At 38.7% G+C, this 17,909-nt stretch overlaps 1 protein-coding gene across 1 annotated transcript in view; it reads right to left on the reverse strand.

Moving 5' to 3' along the window:
- The window catches only part of B4GALT1 (beta-1,4-galactosyltransferase 1), a 149,596-nt gene that overhangs the window by 43,182 nt on the left and 88,505 nt on the right, over window positions 1-17,909 (reverse strand). The window contains exons 3-4 of the mRNA XM_056569826.1: window positions 13,429-13,616; window positions 11,959-12,081 (exon numbers count right to left, since the gene is read on the reverse strand). Coding sequence (XP_056425801.1) covers window positions 11,959-12,081; window positions 13,429-13,616 — 311 coding nt within the window. The remainder of the gene's footprint in view (window positions 1-11,958; window positions 12,082-13,428; window positions 13,617-17,909) is intronic.

Genomic DNA, 17,909 nt, shown 5'->3' on the forward strand with positions numbered 1-17,909 from the left:
AGTGAGGGCAAGCATCATCACTGCCTGGGAATGCCCACAGAGTTCAGGAGAACAGCAGAAGCCTGTACAGGAGATAAGGGATGCTCACAGCACAGGAAAAAAAACTAAAAAAGAAAAGGCTGGACATGATCAGAGACCATTACCAAGTATGGCTGCAGTGTTTTTTTTTTTTTTTGGGCTCAGTGATAACAGGTATGCTTTAAGGATTTATACACAAAAAGTAGTAACAGGGGGAGCATTTGACAGCATGTTGTCAAATGATTCTCCATAGATCTAATGCATGTTGTGAAATGATTATTCACAGATTCTCCATAGAGCCCCCTGATTCAGTTGCTATTAACTGTGGCCTTTAAATGGTTGAACATTGGAATTTAATGTGTCTCTAACCCCAGTCACTGCATGAAAATTCTGTTGTGTAAACATAACCTTATGGTATGTGCACCATGCGTTTTTGTTGCAGATTTTCCTCAGCTGATTTCGCTACCGGTTGACTTCAATGAATAGCAAAATCTGCTGCAACATACACATGTGAACACATCCTTAGAGTATTTTCTTTGGCTATTCAAAGGAAAATAGTAAAGGCACAATTCCACCAGGCCATTTGGTGCCCAACTGGCAGATATCGCCCTGTGTAATGAGTAAACAATCATGTGATGGCTGATTGTGTCATTTTGTAAAAAAAATCATTGGCTGTACATCTCCCTTTGTAACACGGAATGTGTGGCTAATGTCTGATTCCAGCAATATGTGTAGCCCTCCCTAGCAGTAGTCTGTGTAGCTCTCCTTACACAGTGCTTGAGCCATATAAAGTATTTGTAAATGAGCACCAATCTACAAGAGTACAGCACAGAGCTGGCCCATATTATAGTTTTCTAATTCTGTGCCACTTGTTAGCATCAGTTTGTATCTGTCATGGAAGAAGGTACTCAAGAAACTGTCACTATATGAGCTTTATTAGGAATAATGATTACTAATATTGCAATACTGTGTTAAATGTGCAAAGGATACACTATAGCGATCACATTAATAAATGAGTAACTTATTATCATAAGACAATGAACGGTTCTGTTTATAGAGAACAAAAGGAAATGATGTTAAACTTACTTGAGCAAACTTCTCCACCCTGGTGTGGAAAGGAAAAACAGCCTTCTAACACACAAAGTTCATCATAATTTCCAAGTGAACCTTGGATAAAACCAAGTGACTAAAGTGGTCAAAGATCCACCCAAGAAATCGACTCCTAAATTATTAGATGTCAGAGCCACAGGCCGCCAAGTGGTTTGTTTTTTTCCTGTAGCTTACTTCATACACATTAATGTAAAGGGGCTGTCCAGTGAAAGAGAAATGTTCAGAGTCCCTTACAAATAGAAAAATAAGGCATACCAAGATGCCCGATTGCCTGCCATTGGCATTCTGGTGGTACTTATGCCCCTATAGCTTTTTCCCTTCGATGTGACATCTTAACACGCAAGTAGTGATGGGGGGGATACTTTTCATCACACAGCCCACCTGAAGTAAAGTGACAGGTGCCACACCCCCTTTTCTAACAGAGCCTCACTAGGCCATGCCCCTTTGTGATCATGTCACGCCCCCTTTTCCCTGCATAGCTTCGCCCCCCTTTCTCCCTCAGTCACTGACGTACTCTCCTAATTGGATGTGAATGTTTATAGTGTAGGGCCCCTGTGTAATATGAACATGTCCAGGAGCTGCTTCTACGGCAGCTGTTCTCGCTTCTGTCAATATTCACACGGGAATCGTAGTCACGGTATTCATTTCACATTATATAGAAACATTTGCTCAGTATGTTATATAGATTTATAGAACATGTGAATATATATATATATATATATATATATATATATATATATATAAATTTTATATCAGGTTTTAAACAGCTGCACAGAATGTTCTATAAATAATTATATCACATTATATAGAAACAGCTGCTTTTTCTGGTATATTCACACATGTAGATATAATCTGATAATCCATCATCACAGCTGAATAGTTTGTTTATACAATATGAGGCTATATCAATGAATAGAGATGCCTCTATGTAAGGGATCTTGAATTATTTTAGTGTGGGATCTTAAACAGATCATTTATAGTATCGCACATTGCATAATATTAATACCGCCTTCTTATATAGCGTTCCATGACCCATAAACTTAATAACACACCTAATATTTTGTCCCAGTCATAACATGAATACCACCGCCTAATATGTTTCAGCAGCCATAATATTAATACTGCCTTCAATTTTAGCATTCCATGAACACTTTATTCTGGAAAATGCACGGCATCAGTTATTATGCAGGTAACATTCTATTCAGCGTTGGGTCAGGGGAGCGGGCGAGTGGAACACAGGTGTGGGGCGTGTGCAATAGGGCTTATTATTTCTTGACGCCCAACATGAATACCACCGCTTAATATGTTTCAGTAGCCATAAAATTTATATCGCCTTCTAATATAGCGTTCCATGACCCATAACATTAATACAATAACTAATATTGTTCCCCATCAGCCATAGCATGAATACCACCATCTATTATGTTTCAGCAGCCATAATATTGATACCTCCTTCTAATATAGGGTTCCATGATCCCTAAAATTAATAACACTGCCTAATATTGTGTCCCAGCAGCTATAATATTAATACCACAGCCTGATATGTCCCATCAACCATAATATTAATACCACTGCCTAATATTGTGTCTCTAGGTTGAAGTCTTTTATTCAAACTGTTACAATGTTTCCCTAGAAAATACTATATTGATGATTTTCCATAATTATAATACATAAATAATTCCATTTATTATTATTAGGGGTGTAAGAAAAAAATCGATTCATTCGATTATCGTGATTTTTTATTTGGCGATATGGTATCGATTCAAAATATTTTTGAATTGATCCTTTTAGGTATGTGGAATTTGTATCTCCTGACGCCCGAAACATGCAGTTCCGGGTGCCGGGCATGTGAATTTTTGCGGCTCATGCAAGCAGGGCCGGACCTGATAAGCATGGCGGCGCTCTGGAGCGGGCTCCCGACTCATGCCCGCTCCGTACTCTGCGGTCCCCGGCTACTGAAATCAGCGGAGCCGCTAATAGCCAGCATGCGGTGCTCAGCAGTCTGTATGGAGCGGGCTCCCGACTTCTGCCCGCTCCATACTATGCAACCCGCGGCTGTTTTCAGTAGTCTAAAGGAACCTGTGAATGCTCCCTGGTGGGCTAGAGGGGTGGATAGTCCCCGCACAGCGCGATCGTGGGCGGGCGATCAACTGTGGAGGTAGCCGGAGGGCTTACCTCTGCTTCCTGGGCTCTGTCATTGATAGATCCTGGCTTGACTAGGCTCTATCAATGGATCAGAGAGCAATGGAGTTCAATAGAACTCTATTCATCTGTCTGAGGAATCTAATGATTCCTCCTAAAAGTCTAATAAAATGTATAAAAAAATTAATTGTTTTAATAAAAGTGTAAAAGACATTGTTTTTGGGACAGAATCGGGATATATCGCAATACATCGTCTCATAAACAGAATCAGGATATATCGGGATATATCGTATCATCATACGTGTATCGCGATACGTATCGTATTGCCAAATTCTTGCCGATTCACACCCCCAATTATTATCAGTGACAGTAATAACAACAGGACATTTATGAACACATAGTAAATACTAGAGTAGGTATATTTTTGGCTTCTGAGTCAGAGTATTTACATGAACAGGTCCCATTCATTTAATATAAAGCTTAGGTTTATACAATAAAAGGGTTGCTAGAGAATGCAAGTACGTAACATAGACAAAACAAATCTGAGGCAAGGTTATCATCTCTAAGAATTTTACAAACTCACATTCTATAATGAAGTCACTACCAATGTAACTGCATGGCAGTGCTGAAAATCATGGTATATTCTTAGGCTCCCGGTAACATGTAATGTTCGGATGAACTGTAAAGTGGGGTCAATTCAAACATACAAGGCCTGAGAGAGTATGTTTTAGTGGTAGACCAAGTGAGCTACATTGCTAGTGTTTGTCATTTTACTGCTGTCGTTTTAAACTCCAATAGTAGAGTTAATTTATAAAACAAACATCACACAAATTTGTGGGGGATTTGCAAATGAGTCTATTATTTTGAGCATTTTTCTGTTTGTTTGCTTCATTTGTGAATTACAGACAGGCTAATTCCACTCCTAATTTTGGCTAAATAATGACCAAAATTCAAAGAATATTCCTACGTGCCATTTGAAGTTTGTCCTTAACTAGCTGATAGGAAAACAATACTAGAACAAAAAGGAATACATTAATAGAAAAATGCACACAATATTCCATGAGATCTTTGAGGCTTTATGCTATATTCACACATGTAGATATAATCTGATAATCCATCAATACACATGACTAGTTTGTTTATACAAGTAAGTAAAAGAAATGTGGCCAATCGTAGAAGATTTAGTAACATATAAACTTAAAGAAAATACTATAATAAAAATAATAATACTGATATACATTTATAGCACATGATAAATAATGGCATTAAACTCTGTCAGTGACAGTAATATTAATAGGACATGTATGAACACATAGTAAATACTAGAGCAAAAGTATTTCAGGTTTTGCCAATCATTCTAACATGAACGAACACCACAGGCCCCGCCATGAATTGACTCTAAACACGGCACAATTCTTTGGTGTTCTCACAAAGGCCGTCTTATACTTACTGCACTTTCACTAATAAACAGGTTGCATTCTCTAGAGGCGCTGAGACACGTGACTGTAAGCTAGCGGCTTCTCCCTACACATACATAGCGGCCCTCACCTCTGTAGCAATGTGTAGGGCCACACCATGAAGAAACTGCAGGCGGTGTAAAAGTTTACAATAGCGGCTCTATAGCAATCCATTCCTGAAATAACCAACACAAATCTGTTTCTTATCACATGAAAAATGTATAACTTTCCCTTATTATTAATATTTAATATGTATTTATTTATCCAGCTTTTCTATGTGTCGTTTAATGATTTGTAAACACAGCCAACTATTCAGGATTATATTAAAAACTTTAAAATAGCAATCAATTTGTGGCAAAAGAAGCAAAAATGTTCCTAGATCTGTTTTATGTTAAAATGTCAGTGTGATTACGGTGTTTCCTGTATAGTGCCACTGTGTGGAAAGTGATATGGTGACAGTTTTGGGGCACCAGTGAAACAAACACATTAAAGACTCTATGGATTGGCCTCATGACCTCTCCAAAACCCTAACGACCTGTTAGTTTAATAAATGTTGCTTTGTTCAGGTTGTGGATGTGCGACCATGTCTGGACCCCCGTTTTTTTACGCTGCACTTTGGTGTTTACTGTTGTTGGAGAAGTATGCTTATATGCGGTCTTAGTATTTGTTTTGTGCTGCTGGATAGGTATTTTGTGCTGCACTGTAATATTTGGTGCTGCTGGTATCATGTTTATTTACCACTTAGGGGGATATATTTTCTACTGCACTGTGGTATTTGGTGTGGGGGATGTTATGTGTGTTACTTGGTGCTATTTAGTTGGCATTGATGAGTGTAACTCGGTGGTCGTTATAGCGTTTATTTAGTGTTGAGTGGTATAATTTATTTGTTCATGTGATGGCGAAACGGAGAAGTTCTGCTATATAGTACATTACAGTATTGTACCAAAATACTGTAATGTACTATATAGCAGGACTTCTATGTTTCGCCATCACATGAACAAATAATATCACTCAACACTAAATAAAAGCTATAGCGACCACCCGTGTTATACCCATCAATGCCAACTAAATAACACCAAGTAACACACATAACATCCCCCACACCAAATACCACAGTGCAGTAGAAAATATTTCCCCCTAAGTGGTAAATAAACCTGATAATACAACAAAAAGTACAACACCAACAGCATCAAATATTACAGTGCAGCACAAAATAAGTCTCAGCCACACAAAACAAATCCCACAATGCACAAAATACCTATCCAGCAACACAAAACAAATACTAAGACCGCATATAAGCATACTTCAACAGCAGTAAACAAACGCCAAAGTGCGGGGTAAAATAACGGTGGTCCAGACATGATCTGAACAATGCTCTAATGCTCCTCAGCAATATTTATTAAACTAACAGGTCATTAGTGTACTTTATGACCATGAAGTGTAAATCCGCTAGCCACGTCACGGCCACCTGTAAGTAGCTGTTCCCCAACGGCCCTAACATAAAATGGCGTAGCACTGAGTGCCGCCGCAACACCAGTGCCCACAGGAGGAACGACCCACTGGCAGAGCAGACCCAATCCCTCTCAAACCAGTCCCAGGGCCGTGCCTTCCCAGAGACACAAAGCAGTGGAGGCGGCGTTTGCACAGGGTCTAAAATCTGCCCTGCCTTGAGTGTTCTAAAAGATTCGCTTGAGAGGGATCCCTAGAGTCCCAAGGTGCCATGTAGATGAGCAATTTTGAAACACATTTACTATTTTTTCTACCCCGTTAGGTAGAGGTCATGAGGCCAATCCATAGAGTCTTTAATGTGTTTGTTTCACTGGTGCCCCAAAACTGTTAACATATCACTTTCCACACAGTGGCACTATACAGGAAACACCGTTATCACACGTACATTTTTAACAGATCTAGGAACATTTTTGTTTATTTTGAAAGCCACAAATTGATTGCTATTTTAAAGTTTTTAATATACATGTCCTGAATAGTTGGCTGTGTTTACAAATCATTCATGAAGAAATAGTAGAAAAGCTGGATAAATAAATACATATTAAATATTAATAATAAGGGAAAGTTATACATTTTTCATGTGATAAGAAACAGATTTGTGTTGGTTATTTCAGGAATGGATTGCTATAGAGCCGCTATTGTAAACTTTTACATCGCCTGCAGTTTCTTCATGGTGTGGCCCTACACATTGCTACAGAGGCAAGGACCGCTACATATGTGTAGGAAGAAGCCGCTAGCTTACTGTCACTGTCATGGCGGGTCCTGTGATGTTCGTTCATATGAGAATGATTGGCAAAACCTGAAATACTATTACTATGTATTAGAATAGGGGATAAGATGTCAGATCACGGGGTCCCGCCGCTGGGGACCCCCGGGATCTTGGCTGCAGGACCCACCTGTTGCGGCTTCCGGAAACACTGGAGGCTTCGGCTAACAAACACAGTGACGTGAGATCGTGTGACGTCACGACTCCGCCCCTCAATGCCAGTCTATGGGATGCCCCCTCCCATAGACTTGCATTGAAGGGGAGGGGCGTGACGTCACACGGGGCGGAGTCATGACGTCACGATCTCACGTCACCGTGGTCGTGAGGCGTTCGGATGAGAGCCTCCAGCGCTGCCGGAAGCTGCAACAGGTGGGTCCTGCAGCCGAGATCCCGGGAGTCCCCAGCAGCGGGACCCCCGCAATCTGACATCTTATCCCCTATCCTTTCGATAGGGGACAAGATGTCTAGGAGCGGAGTAACCCTTTAAACACTTATGGAGTGGGAGCATAATAAATGTAACTATAAGTTGTGCACTTTGAAAGTATTTACATTTGGATGTTTCCAAACAGCACAAATTTGAAATGTGTTGCAGGACTTGGTCTCTGTGATGGTTCAACCCATGCACATATTGTATAAACAAACTAGTCATGTGTATTGATGGATTATCAGATTATATCTACATGTGTGAATATAGCATAAAGCCTCAAAGATCTCATGGAATATTGTGTGCATTTTTCTATTAATTTATTCCTTTTTGTTCTAGTATTGTTTTCCTATCAGCTAGTTAGGGACAAACTTCAAATGGCACCTAGGAATATTCTTGGAATTTTGGTCATTATTTAGCCAAAATTAGGAGTGGAATTAGCCTGCCTGTAATTTACAAATAAAGCAAACAAACAGAAAAATGCTCAAAATAATAGACTCATTTGCAAATCCCCCACAAATTTGTGTGATGTTTATTTTATAAATTAACTCTACTATTGGAGTATAAAACTACAGCAGTAAAATGACAAACACTAGCAATGTAGCTCACTTGGTCTACCACTAAAACATACGCTCTCAGGCCTTATATGTTTGAATTGACCCCGCTTTACAGTTCATCAGAACATTACATGTTACCGGGAGCCTAAGAACATACCACTGCCATGCAGTTACATTGGTAGTGCCTTCATTATAGAATGTGAGTTTGTATAATTCTTAGAGATGATAACCTTGCCTCAGATTTATTTTGTCTATGTTACTTAATTGCGTTCTATAGCAACCCTTTTATTGTATAAAATTAAGCTTTATATTAAATGACTGGGACCTGTTCATGTAAATACTCTGACTCAGAAGCCGAAAATATACCTACTCTAGTATTTACTATGTGTTCATACATGTCCTGTTATTACAACCTGCGGGACAACCTGGCAGGGGTGATTCAAAAATTCCGACTTGTGGGATCGACGCTTCACCGGGGTGTTAAAGAAGTTTTCGCAGGCAGTTTACTGTGAAAAACTTTTTCACAGTAAACTGCCTGCGAAAACAGTGGTACCGATGATCAGCGGCTCCTAGACCGTGCTGCAACCTATCTGAAGCGCTACTCTGAGTTGTGCCTGCCTTTTGCACAACATAATAAGGTGAGCAGTATTTCTGCTTTTTTACACACCTTTACCATCCAAAACTTACTAAACTATCAGAGCGCCGTATTCTCTGTCTCCTTTTCACCCCAATATTCCTGTTATTATTACTTTCACTGATAATAAATATAATTATGTATTATAATTATATAACATCATCAATACAGTATTTTCTTTTAGTTTATATGTTAGTAATATTTGTATGATTGGATATATATTTTTTTCTTACATTTGAAACAATACCTCATTGCAATGTATATTATTGGGGATAATATTTTCCTGAATCTTTGTCATGTATACAGTACCTAAAGCATTTATAGAGCGGTGTAAAATAACTGTAACTGTAAGTTGTGAATTTTGAGAATATCATGGATTACAAAGAAAGAAAACAAAACACGGAATGCTCCAAAGGGAAACATTGTAACAGTTTGTAAGGTTAAAAAAAGACTTCAACCTAAGCATACCATACTAACCATATTAAGCAGTGGTATTAACATTATGTTTGATGGGACATAATATCAGGCAGTGGTATTAATATTATAGCTAATGGGTCACAATATTATACTGTGTAATTAATTTTATGGGTCATGGATCTCTAATAGAAGGCTGTATTAATATTATGGCTGATGGGCCATATTAGGCTGTGATATTAAAGTTATGTATTGTACAATACTATAAATGATCTGTTTTAGACCCCACACTAAAATAATTCAAGATCCCTTAAAGCGTCTCTATTTACTAATATAGCCCCTACATACACATCTATGTTACTTTTAGAATTGTCTAATGTGAGAAATAGGGGGATTGACTGTTGAAAAACGCTTTGTTTATACAGCTGTTTTGGGATACAGCTATGCACAGTTTTTAAGGGTGTAACAGAAAAAACCTGCCTGTACCTCGTTTTCACTATTCTGTGGAATGTGTGTCTTCTATACAGAAAAAATGTGCTTCTGCTGGAAAACGCTGTTTATACAGCTTGATTTGGCTATATTTCTTTTCCTTACATTTGGAACAATACCTGGTTGCACTGTATATTATTGGGTGCAATAGTTTCCTGAATCTTTGTCATGTATACAGTCCCTAAAGCCCTTATAGAGCGGTGTAAAATAACTGTAGCTGTAACTTGTGAACTTTGAGAATATTATGGATTACAAAGAAAGAAAACAAAACCCTGAATGCTCCAAAGGGAAACATTGTAACCGTTTGTACGTTTGAAAAAAGACTTCAACCTAGAGACACAATATTAGGCAGTGGTATTAATATTATGATTGATGGGACATATCAGGCTGTGGTATTAATATTATAGCTGCTGGGACACAATATTAGGCAGTGTTATTAATTTTATGGGTTAAGGAATGCATTATTAGAAGGAGGTATCAATATTATGGCTGCTGAAACATATTAGGTGGTGGTATTCATGTTATGACTGATGGGGCACAATATTAGGTGTTGAATTAATGTTATGGGTCATGGAGGCTATATTAGAAGGCGGTATTAATATTATGGCTACTGAAACATATTAGACGGTGGTATTCAGGTTATGAGTCAACAAACAATAAGCCCTATTGCACACGCCCCACACCTGTGTTCCACCCGCGCTGAATGGAATGTTACCTGCACGATGACTGATGCCATGCATTTTCCAGAATAAAGCTGCTTGTGTTCACTGGACCGGTGAGTGCCATTCTTTTCTCTTCACGTGTACATGCATATTCATGTTATGACTGATGGGGCACAATATTAAGTGTTGTATTAATGGTATGGGTCATGGAACGCTTTATTAGAGGGCGGCATTAATATTATGGCTGCTGAAACATTTTAGGCGGTGGTATTCATGTTATTACTGGGGCACAATATTAGGTGTGTTATTCATTTTATGGGTCATGAAACGCTTTATTAGAAGGCGGTATTAAGATTATGCAATGTGCGATACTATAAATGATCTGTTTTAGATCCCACACTAAAATAATTCTAGATCCCTTACATAGAGGCATCTCTATTCATTGATATAGCCTCATATTGTATAAACAAACTATTCAGCTGTGATGATGGATTATCAGATTATATCTTCATGTGTGAATATACCATAAAAAGCAGCTGTTTCTACATAATGTGATATAATTATTTATATAACATTATGTGCAGCTGTTGAAAACCTGATATAAAATATATATATATATATATATATATATATATATATATTCACATGTTCTATAAATTTATATAACATACTGAGCAAATGTTTCTATATAATGTGAAATGAATACAGTGACTACGATCCTGTGTGAATATGGACAGAAGCGAGAACAGCTGCCGTAGAAGCATTTAAAGGGGTTATCCAGGAAAAAACTTTTTTTATATATCAACTGGCTCCAGAATGTTAAACAGATTTTTTAATTACTTCTATTAAAAAATTTTAATCCTTTCAGTACTTAGGAGCTTCTGAAGTTAAGGTTGTTCTTTTCTGTCTAAGTGCTCTCTGATGACACGTGTCTCGGGAACCGCCCAGTTTAGAAGCAAATCCCCATAGCAAAACTCTTCTAAACTGGGCGGTTCCCGAGACACATGTAATCAGAGAGCATTTAGACAGAAAAGAACAACCTCAACTTTAGAAACTCATAAGTACTGAAAGGACTAAGATTTTTTTTATAGAAAAATCTTAGTCCTTTCAGTACTTATAAGTTTCTAAAGTTAAGGTTGTTCTTTTCTGTCTATGTTTAACTTTCTGGTGCCAGTTGATATATAAAAAAGTTTTTTCCTGGATAACCCATTTAAGTCTGCTGCTGGACATGTTCATTTACACAGGGGCCCTACACTATAAACATTCACATCCAATTAGGAGATTATGTCAGTGACTGTGGGAGAAAGGGGGGCGAAGCTATGCAGGGAAAAGGGGGCATGGTATGACGCACAAAGGGGCGTGGCCTAGTGAGGCTCAGTCCGAAAAAGGGGCATGGCACCCGTCACTTTACTTCCGGTGGGCGGATTGACGAAAAGTATCCCCCCCATCACTACTCATGCAGAAGACTGGCTGATTGGTTACCCGCTGCAGCTAGCCATCAGTTGAGCAGGCATTTCCTGTGTTTCAAGGAATTAGAGAGCAGTATGGACCCAGACATGTCACAATAAAAATGGCAGAGGATTAGTGAGGTGAGGGTCTCTTATTTTTCCATTTTAAGGTACTCTTCCCTATTTTTCTAATGCTTTCCTTTTGCAGGACAACTCCATCTGAAAGGTAAAATTCAGGATCTAAATAGTCTATTGCTACTCATTTATTTCTAATAATACAACTAGAAATGTATGCCCCAATTAATTTGCCAGATAAAGTAAAGAAATATACCTGTTATATATGTCATCATCTTCTCCACCCCATCCCCAGTAATTGTTGGGAAATCCATTGATTTTTTCAAACTGTTCTTTGCTTAAGGCAGACACACCTCCAAAATACTGGTTGTATGGTAAACTGGAAAAGAAGAAAGAACAACAACTTTAAAACATCTTTAAACAACTACCAGCGACTGAGCTACCTCAGAAATTCTGCCACATATTGCGCAGTGTATTTTCCCAGGAAAAACATAATGGCCCTGATTTATCAATCTGTCTGAGACAGAAACTGGAGTGATTTTCCCAAGCAACCAATCACTGCTAAGCTTTCATTTCACCAGAGCTCCCTAAAATATAAAACATGAGCTGTGATTGGTTGCTTGGGAAAAATCACTCCAGTTTCTGTTTCTGATTGATAAATCAGGGCCAATGTGTGAACATACACTTTTTTTTCTGCTGTGTGAACTTTTCTTCTTGTGGGCATAATAGTCTGGGAGCATGAAGCGCTCTGTGTTGAGAGACACTGACCACTATGAGGCTAGGTTCATACCTGTGTAAGAGCTCTATTCAGTAGCTCTATCACAGACTCCATTTATGACACAAAAAAAACAGAGCCGGACAGTCCATTACACAATGGACACCAACCGATCCCATTGACTTTAATGCTTGCAAAACATGAGAACAATTGTGGATAACCCCTTTAATGCAGGTTTCACCTCTGACCTTCACTCTCATACGGAGGTCAGAGTCTCATGCTTCTGAACACAGGAAATCGGATAGAGTTCACTAAGAATTATAGGAATTTATTAAGATCAAAAGATTAATAGTGCAATGTTTTAGTGCAGTTTTATAAATTTGCGCTGTGCTTGCCAAGTGGGCATGGCTTGCACAGAGAGGGCATGGTTTGGCACAAAGGGGACATGAATGCTCTGTCCTCTGGATTTGATCCACCTCCATCAGCAATGATCTTTCTCTTCTAATATATATATAAATATAGAACCTAGAATATTACTGATAAAATAATAACGGGTTTTAGGGTATTGTTACACTGAGTAAATTCAGCAAGGATCCTCAGTGGATCTGCAATCTCCTGCATGGAGCAGAAATGTTCCAGCATTGCCTTTGTTGGCTGTGGTCTGCAATTCCAAAAAGGACATTTGTGGTAAAAATATTTTCGACAAAGTAGTTACACCTTTTTTCAATCTCACCAATGATTATAATATATAATATAATTATAGGTTTTCATGAAATTAGAATCCGTGAAATGTATGCCAAAAATGTGAAATTTTCGTGTCCCTTTTTTTGTAAACAAGTCAAGTTAGTCAGGAAAAAGGATAATTTCGTTGATAAAAATGCTTTAATGATATGGTGGAAACGCAATTCAACCTCAATTATAACTCATCTGAAGACTGCGTGGAACAGGCAAGTTTGAGTGGGCATGTGCACAGTTATAGCATTTTCTACTAAATAACAACTGATCCCTTACCTGAACCCAAATTTATCCATAGATACAGACAAGTGTCTGGGCTGGCTGTAACACTTGTAGATGTTTCTGTCATCCATAGGGATAAGATCGACATCGCTAAATACAAAGCAGTTATAATCATATTCTTTCAAAGCTTCCACATAGCCAATGTTCAGCAGTTTAGCACGATTAAAAGTTGCATCTCCATCCTTAAAGTGTGGGAACAAAAAAAGCAATGTGTGTTACTAACCATATTATGTTAAGCATTTGAAAGCAATGCTAGAGAATATATATATATATATATATATATATATATATATATATATGGGCAAATGCACACTACACTGACTTGCTGTGGGAAAATCTGCAGCATATGTGCACAAAAGTATGCAGGGATTTTGGTGCAGATTTTTACTGTGGATTTGATGTGAAACAGCTGCAGATTTTATGTTTCCCATTGATTTTAATGGGAAAGTCCCAACATAATTTGACAAGCTGACAAATCTATTTCAGATTTCAGTCAGGAAAATTTCTGCTTTGTGTAGACGACATTTCAGACATCACATCTCCTTTGCAGGTAGTGTAATTGACTGGAGATTTTCTGAGCAAATTTCTGTGTTGAAAATCCGCAGAAAATCTGTCTGGCATGCATTTACCTTAAGAGTATTTAACAATTACATAATCCACATCATTTTTCAGTTGTTTGTTACATGAGGGCCTAAGCAATTCATTTCACACAGGTCTTAAGGTATCCTCTGTAAAATGACATGCACCGGACCATATTAAGTGCCTGCCATGTTAACTGCTATGACATTCAGCAGGGTGTTGACCTCTACAGGTGTTCACTCTTTGTACAGGGTGTTGTCTCTTTGAAGATGATGGTGGAGCAGAGTATGTTTATGACATTATGGTACAATTTAAAGCCTTCCAACTCTTTTTATAGGATGCAGTCACTAAGAAATTAAAACAATCATCTAGTTCCTTGGAAGGCAAAGCAAATCTTGAGATAACTGTGACTCTCTTCATCTACATAGGTCAGCGAATACAGAAATCCATTCCTTGTACTATATTGTTGTGCCTTTTCACACTACTATATAACTGTATGTTGTGGTTTTAACCATCTCTACATACTACAATGTACAGTTGCTCTGAGGGAATGGGCGGTGCCTAGCCAACTTTGATCCCGGCCATTTAATGCTATAGATGATGCAGCTGATAAGGACCTTAGCATCTAAGGCTCCTTTCACACTATGAGCATTCATCCGTTATTTAACATCCATTTTCTGTGTAAAAACGGATGTATAATAACGGATGAAATAACGGGTGCTAACAGCTGAATAAATATTCATCCGTTATGACCCGTTATAACATCCCTCATGTATGGCCGTAACACCTCTGCCTACAGACTCCCACAGCCGGGACTACTACTACTCTCATCATGGAACAGACTTCTATCCATGATGGGAGTAGTAATTCCCTGGCTGCGGGAGTCTGCAGGCAGCTGGGGAGGCTACATTAGTGTTTGTACTACAACCCCCATCATGAAACAGAGTCTATTCCATGATGGGGGTTGTAGTACAGGGGCTGAGGGATTGATCGCACCAGGTTTCATTTCTGAGAGCCGATGTGATCAGAAGTTATTAAGCAGGGGAGCGGGCGGCATGCTCCGCAACCCTGCGATATATCATGTGTTTTAACTTTCATTTTAAAATTCCCTGCCACTCACAATGCTCATTTTAAAAACCCAGCGGAGAGCCCTGATTGGCTCCTCAGTACCGGCCATTCAGGGCTCTCCGCTGGGTTTTTAAAATGAGCATTGTGAGTGGCAGCGGGGGCCATATGTATATTAAAAGCGCTGTGGGGGGCAAGATATATAGCGTTGCAGGGGGGCAGACATATAGCCTATATATGTAGCCCCCCAGTGCATTAATAAATATATATAGCCCCCCAGCACATTTATAATATGCCCCCCACAGCTCATTAATAAAGATATGACCCCCGCCAGCGCATTTATATTATATATATATATATATATATATATATATATATATATATATATATATATATACACATACATACATACACACACATACACCCTCTGCAGCGCATTTGTCATAATATGCCACCGCAGCGCTATGAATGAAAATCAGCAATGCATAGTGCCATGGCCGATGATGCTGATAGAAATTTTTATACATAGCGCTGCGGCGGCATATGTATAAAGATGCGCTTGGGGGGGGGGGGATTGCTAAAGTATATCTATCAGCAGCGCATATGCGCTGCTAATAGATATACTTTTCATTCTTAGCGCTGCGGTGGCATATGTATATAAATGCGCTGGGGGGGGGTCAGACATGTAGCATTATCTGCCCCCAACAGCGCTTCTATATACATACATATGCCACCGCTGCGCTATGTATGAAAAGTATTTATCAGCATCATCGGCCAGCTGCCTGCTGGCACTATGTGCTGCTAATAGATATACTTTTAATTCATTGCTCTGCGGTGGCATATTATGACAAATGCGCTGCAGGTGGTATATAAATAAATAAATGCGCTGGTAACGGATGTTTATAAAGGATCTTTTAACGGAACAACTTTATAGTGTGAAAGCAGCAAAATAAGTTTAAGTTAAGTTAGTGTTATTGTCATTTAAAAAACCTTTGGATATTAGAGAGACGTGGTAAAAGTTTTGATCAGTCAGAGTGTGGGGTTCTTAAGGATTGCTAGAATGTTTACATATGAAAGACAAACATTTACACACATCCACTTTTTCAATGTAATAGGTTTCTGTATACATTTTAAAGGGGTACTCTGGCGCTTAGGGGTACTCTGACGCTGGGGACCCCCGTGAGCTTGCACACAGTACCTCATTAAAATCAGTCCCCAGAGCACGTTCGCTCCGGGTCTGACTACTGGCGATCACGGGGGCCGGAGCATTGTGACGTCACGGCTCTGCCCCCGTGTGACGTCAATGCAAGCCTATGGGAGGGGGCGTGACCCCCGCGATCAGGCATCTTATCCCCTATCCTTGGATAGGGAATAAGATGTCTAAGTGCCGGAGTACCCCTTTAAGGCTATGTTCATAGTTTATATATATATATATATATATATATATATATATATATATATATATATAAATAAGAAATAGTGCAGCACTCCATATGGTGAAAAAAGTAGTGGATTTTTTCCATCAAAAACAGTGTAATAAATAGCAGCGACGTTTCGATCCTCTCCAGGATCTTTTTGAAAAAGATGCTGGAGAAGATCGAAACGTTGCTGCTCTTTATTACACTGTTTTTGATGGAAAAAATCCACTACTTTTTTCACCATATGGAGTGCTGCACTATTTCTTATTTGTATGGAATTGGAGGGACTCATGGACTGATCCTTTTTTAGTTGCCTGCACCCTGCTATTTATTCATTTATTACATTGAGAGTGCTGTTGTGCCTTTATTTTTTGTGTATATATATATATATATATATATATATATATATATATATGGCCGCAGCAAAAATCCAGCGCAAAAATAGCTTTATTCCATCACAATGGTGTGCAACGTTTCAGCTGCCCATGCAGCCTTTTTCAAGCAGCTTGAAAAAGGCTGCATGGGCAGCTGAAACGTTGCACACCATTGTGATGGAATAAAGCTATTTTTGCGCTGGATTTTTGCTGCGGCCATTTCTATTTTCTTTGGATTGTTTATAGCCCATTGACCCGGGCTCAAGGCTGCTGGCATTCAACACACATATATATATTAGAGATGAGCGAACCTACAGTAAATTCGATTTGTCACGAACTTCTCGGCTCGGCAGTTGATGACTTATCCTGCGTAAATTAGTTCAGCCTTCAGGTGCTCCGGTGGGCTGGAAAAGGTGGATACATTCCTAGGAAAGAGTCTCCTAGGACTGTATCCACCTTTTCCAGCCCACCGGAGCACCTGAAAGCTGAACTAATTTATGCAGGAAAAGTCATCAACTGCCGAGCCGAGAAGTTTGTGACGAATCGAATTTACTGTAAGTTCGCTCATCTTGAATATATATATATATATATATATATATATATATATATATATATATATACACACACACACATATACATACACACATATACATAATTATTATTTTTTTTGTCAGTTTCATAGGTTCATATTTTTTTCATTACAGTTTTTCCTTACAAATACTGACCAAAAAGTATATTTTTTCAAGGACAGAAACCAACAAGAAATAAATATGTAATAAACAAGGCAAAACATAGTCAAAACAATGCACTTTTGTACTATTTTTTGACCTGTGCCCCTCCATTTATGTATCCTTTGTACCATGTTCATACCTCTCCCATGGGGTGTTACAAAACAAGAGATTTGCCATAGGGCTTGGAGGAGTTAGTAATATGATGAATATGTTGCCTAAGCCCAGAAAACAACAAATCGCCATAGTCATCTATCTGGATAATCCATTTAATAGGACCAGTATCTGGGATCATTTTCATTATCTACTGC

This window comes from Hyla sarda, chromosome 1 (assembly GCF_029499605.1).
Source record: "Hyla sarda isolate aHylSar1 chromosome 1, aHylSar1.hap1, whole genome shotgun sequence".
Classification (NCBI taxonomy): domain Eukaryota; kingdom Metazoa; phylum Chordata; class Amphibia; order Anura; family Hylidae; genus Hyla; species Hyla sarda.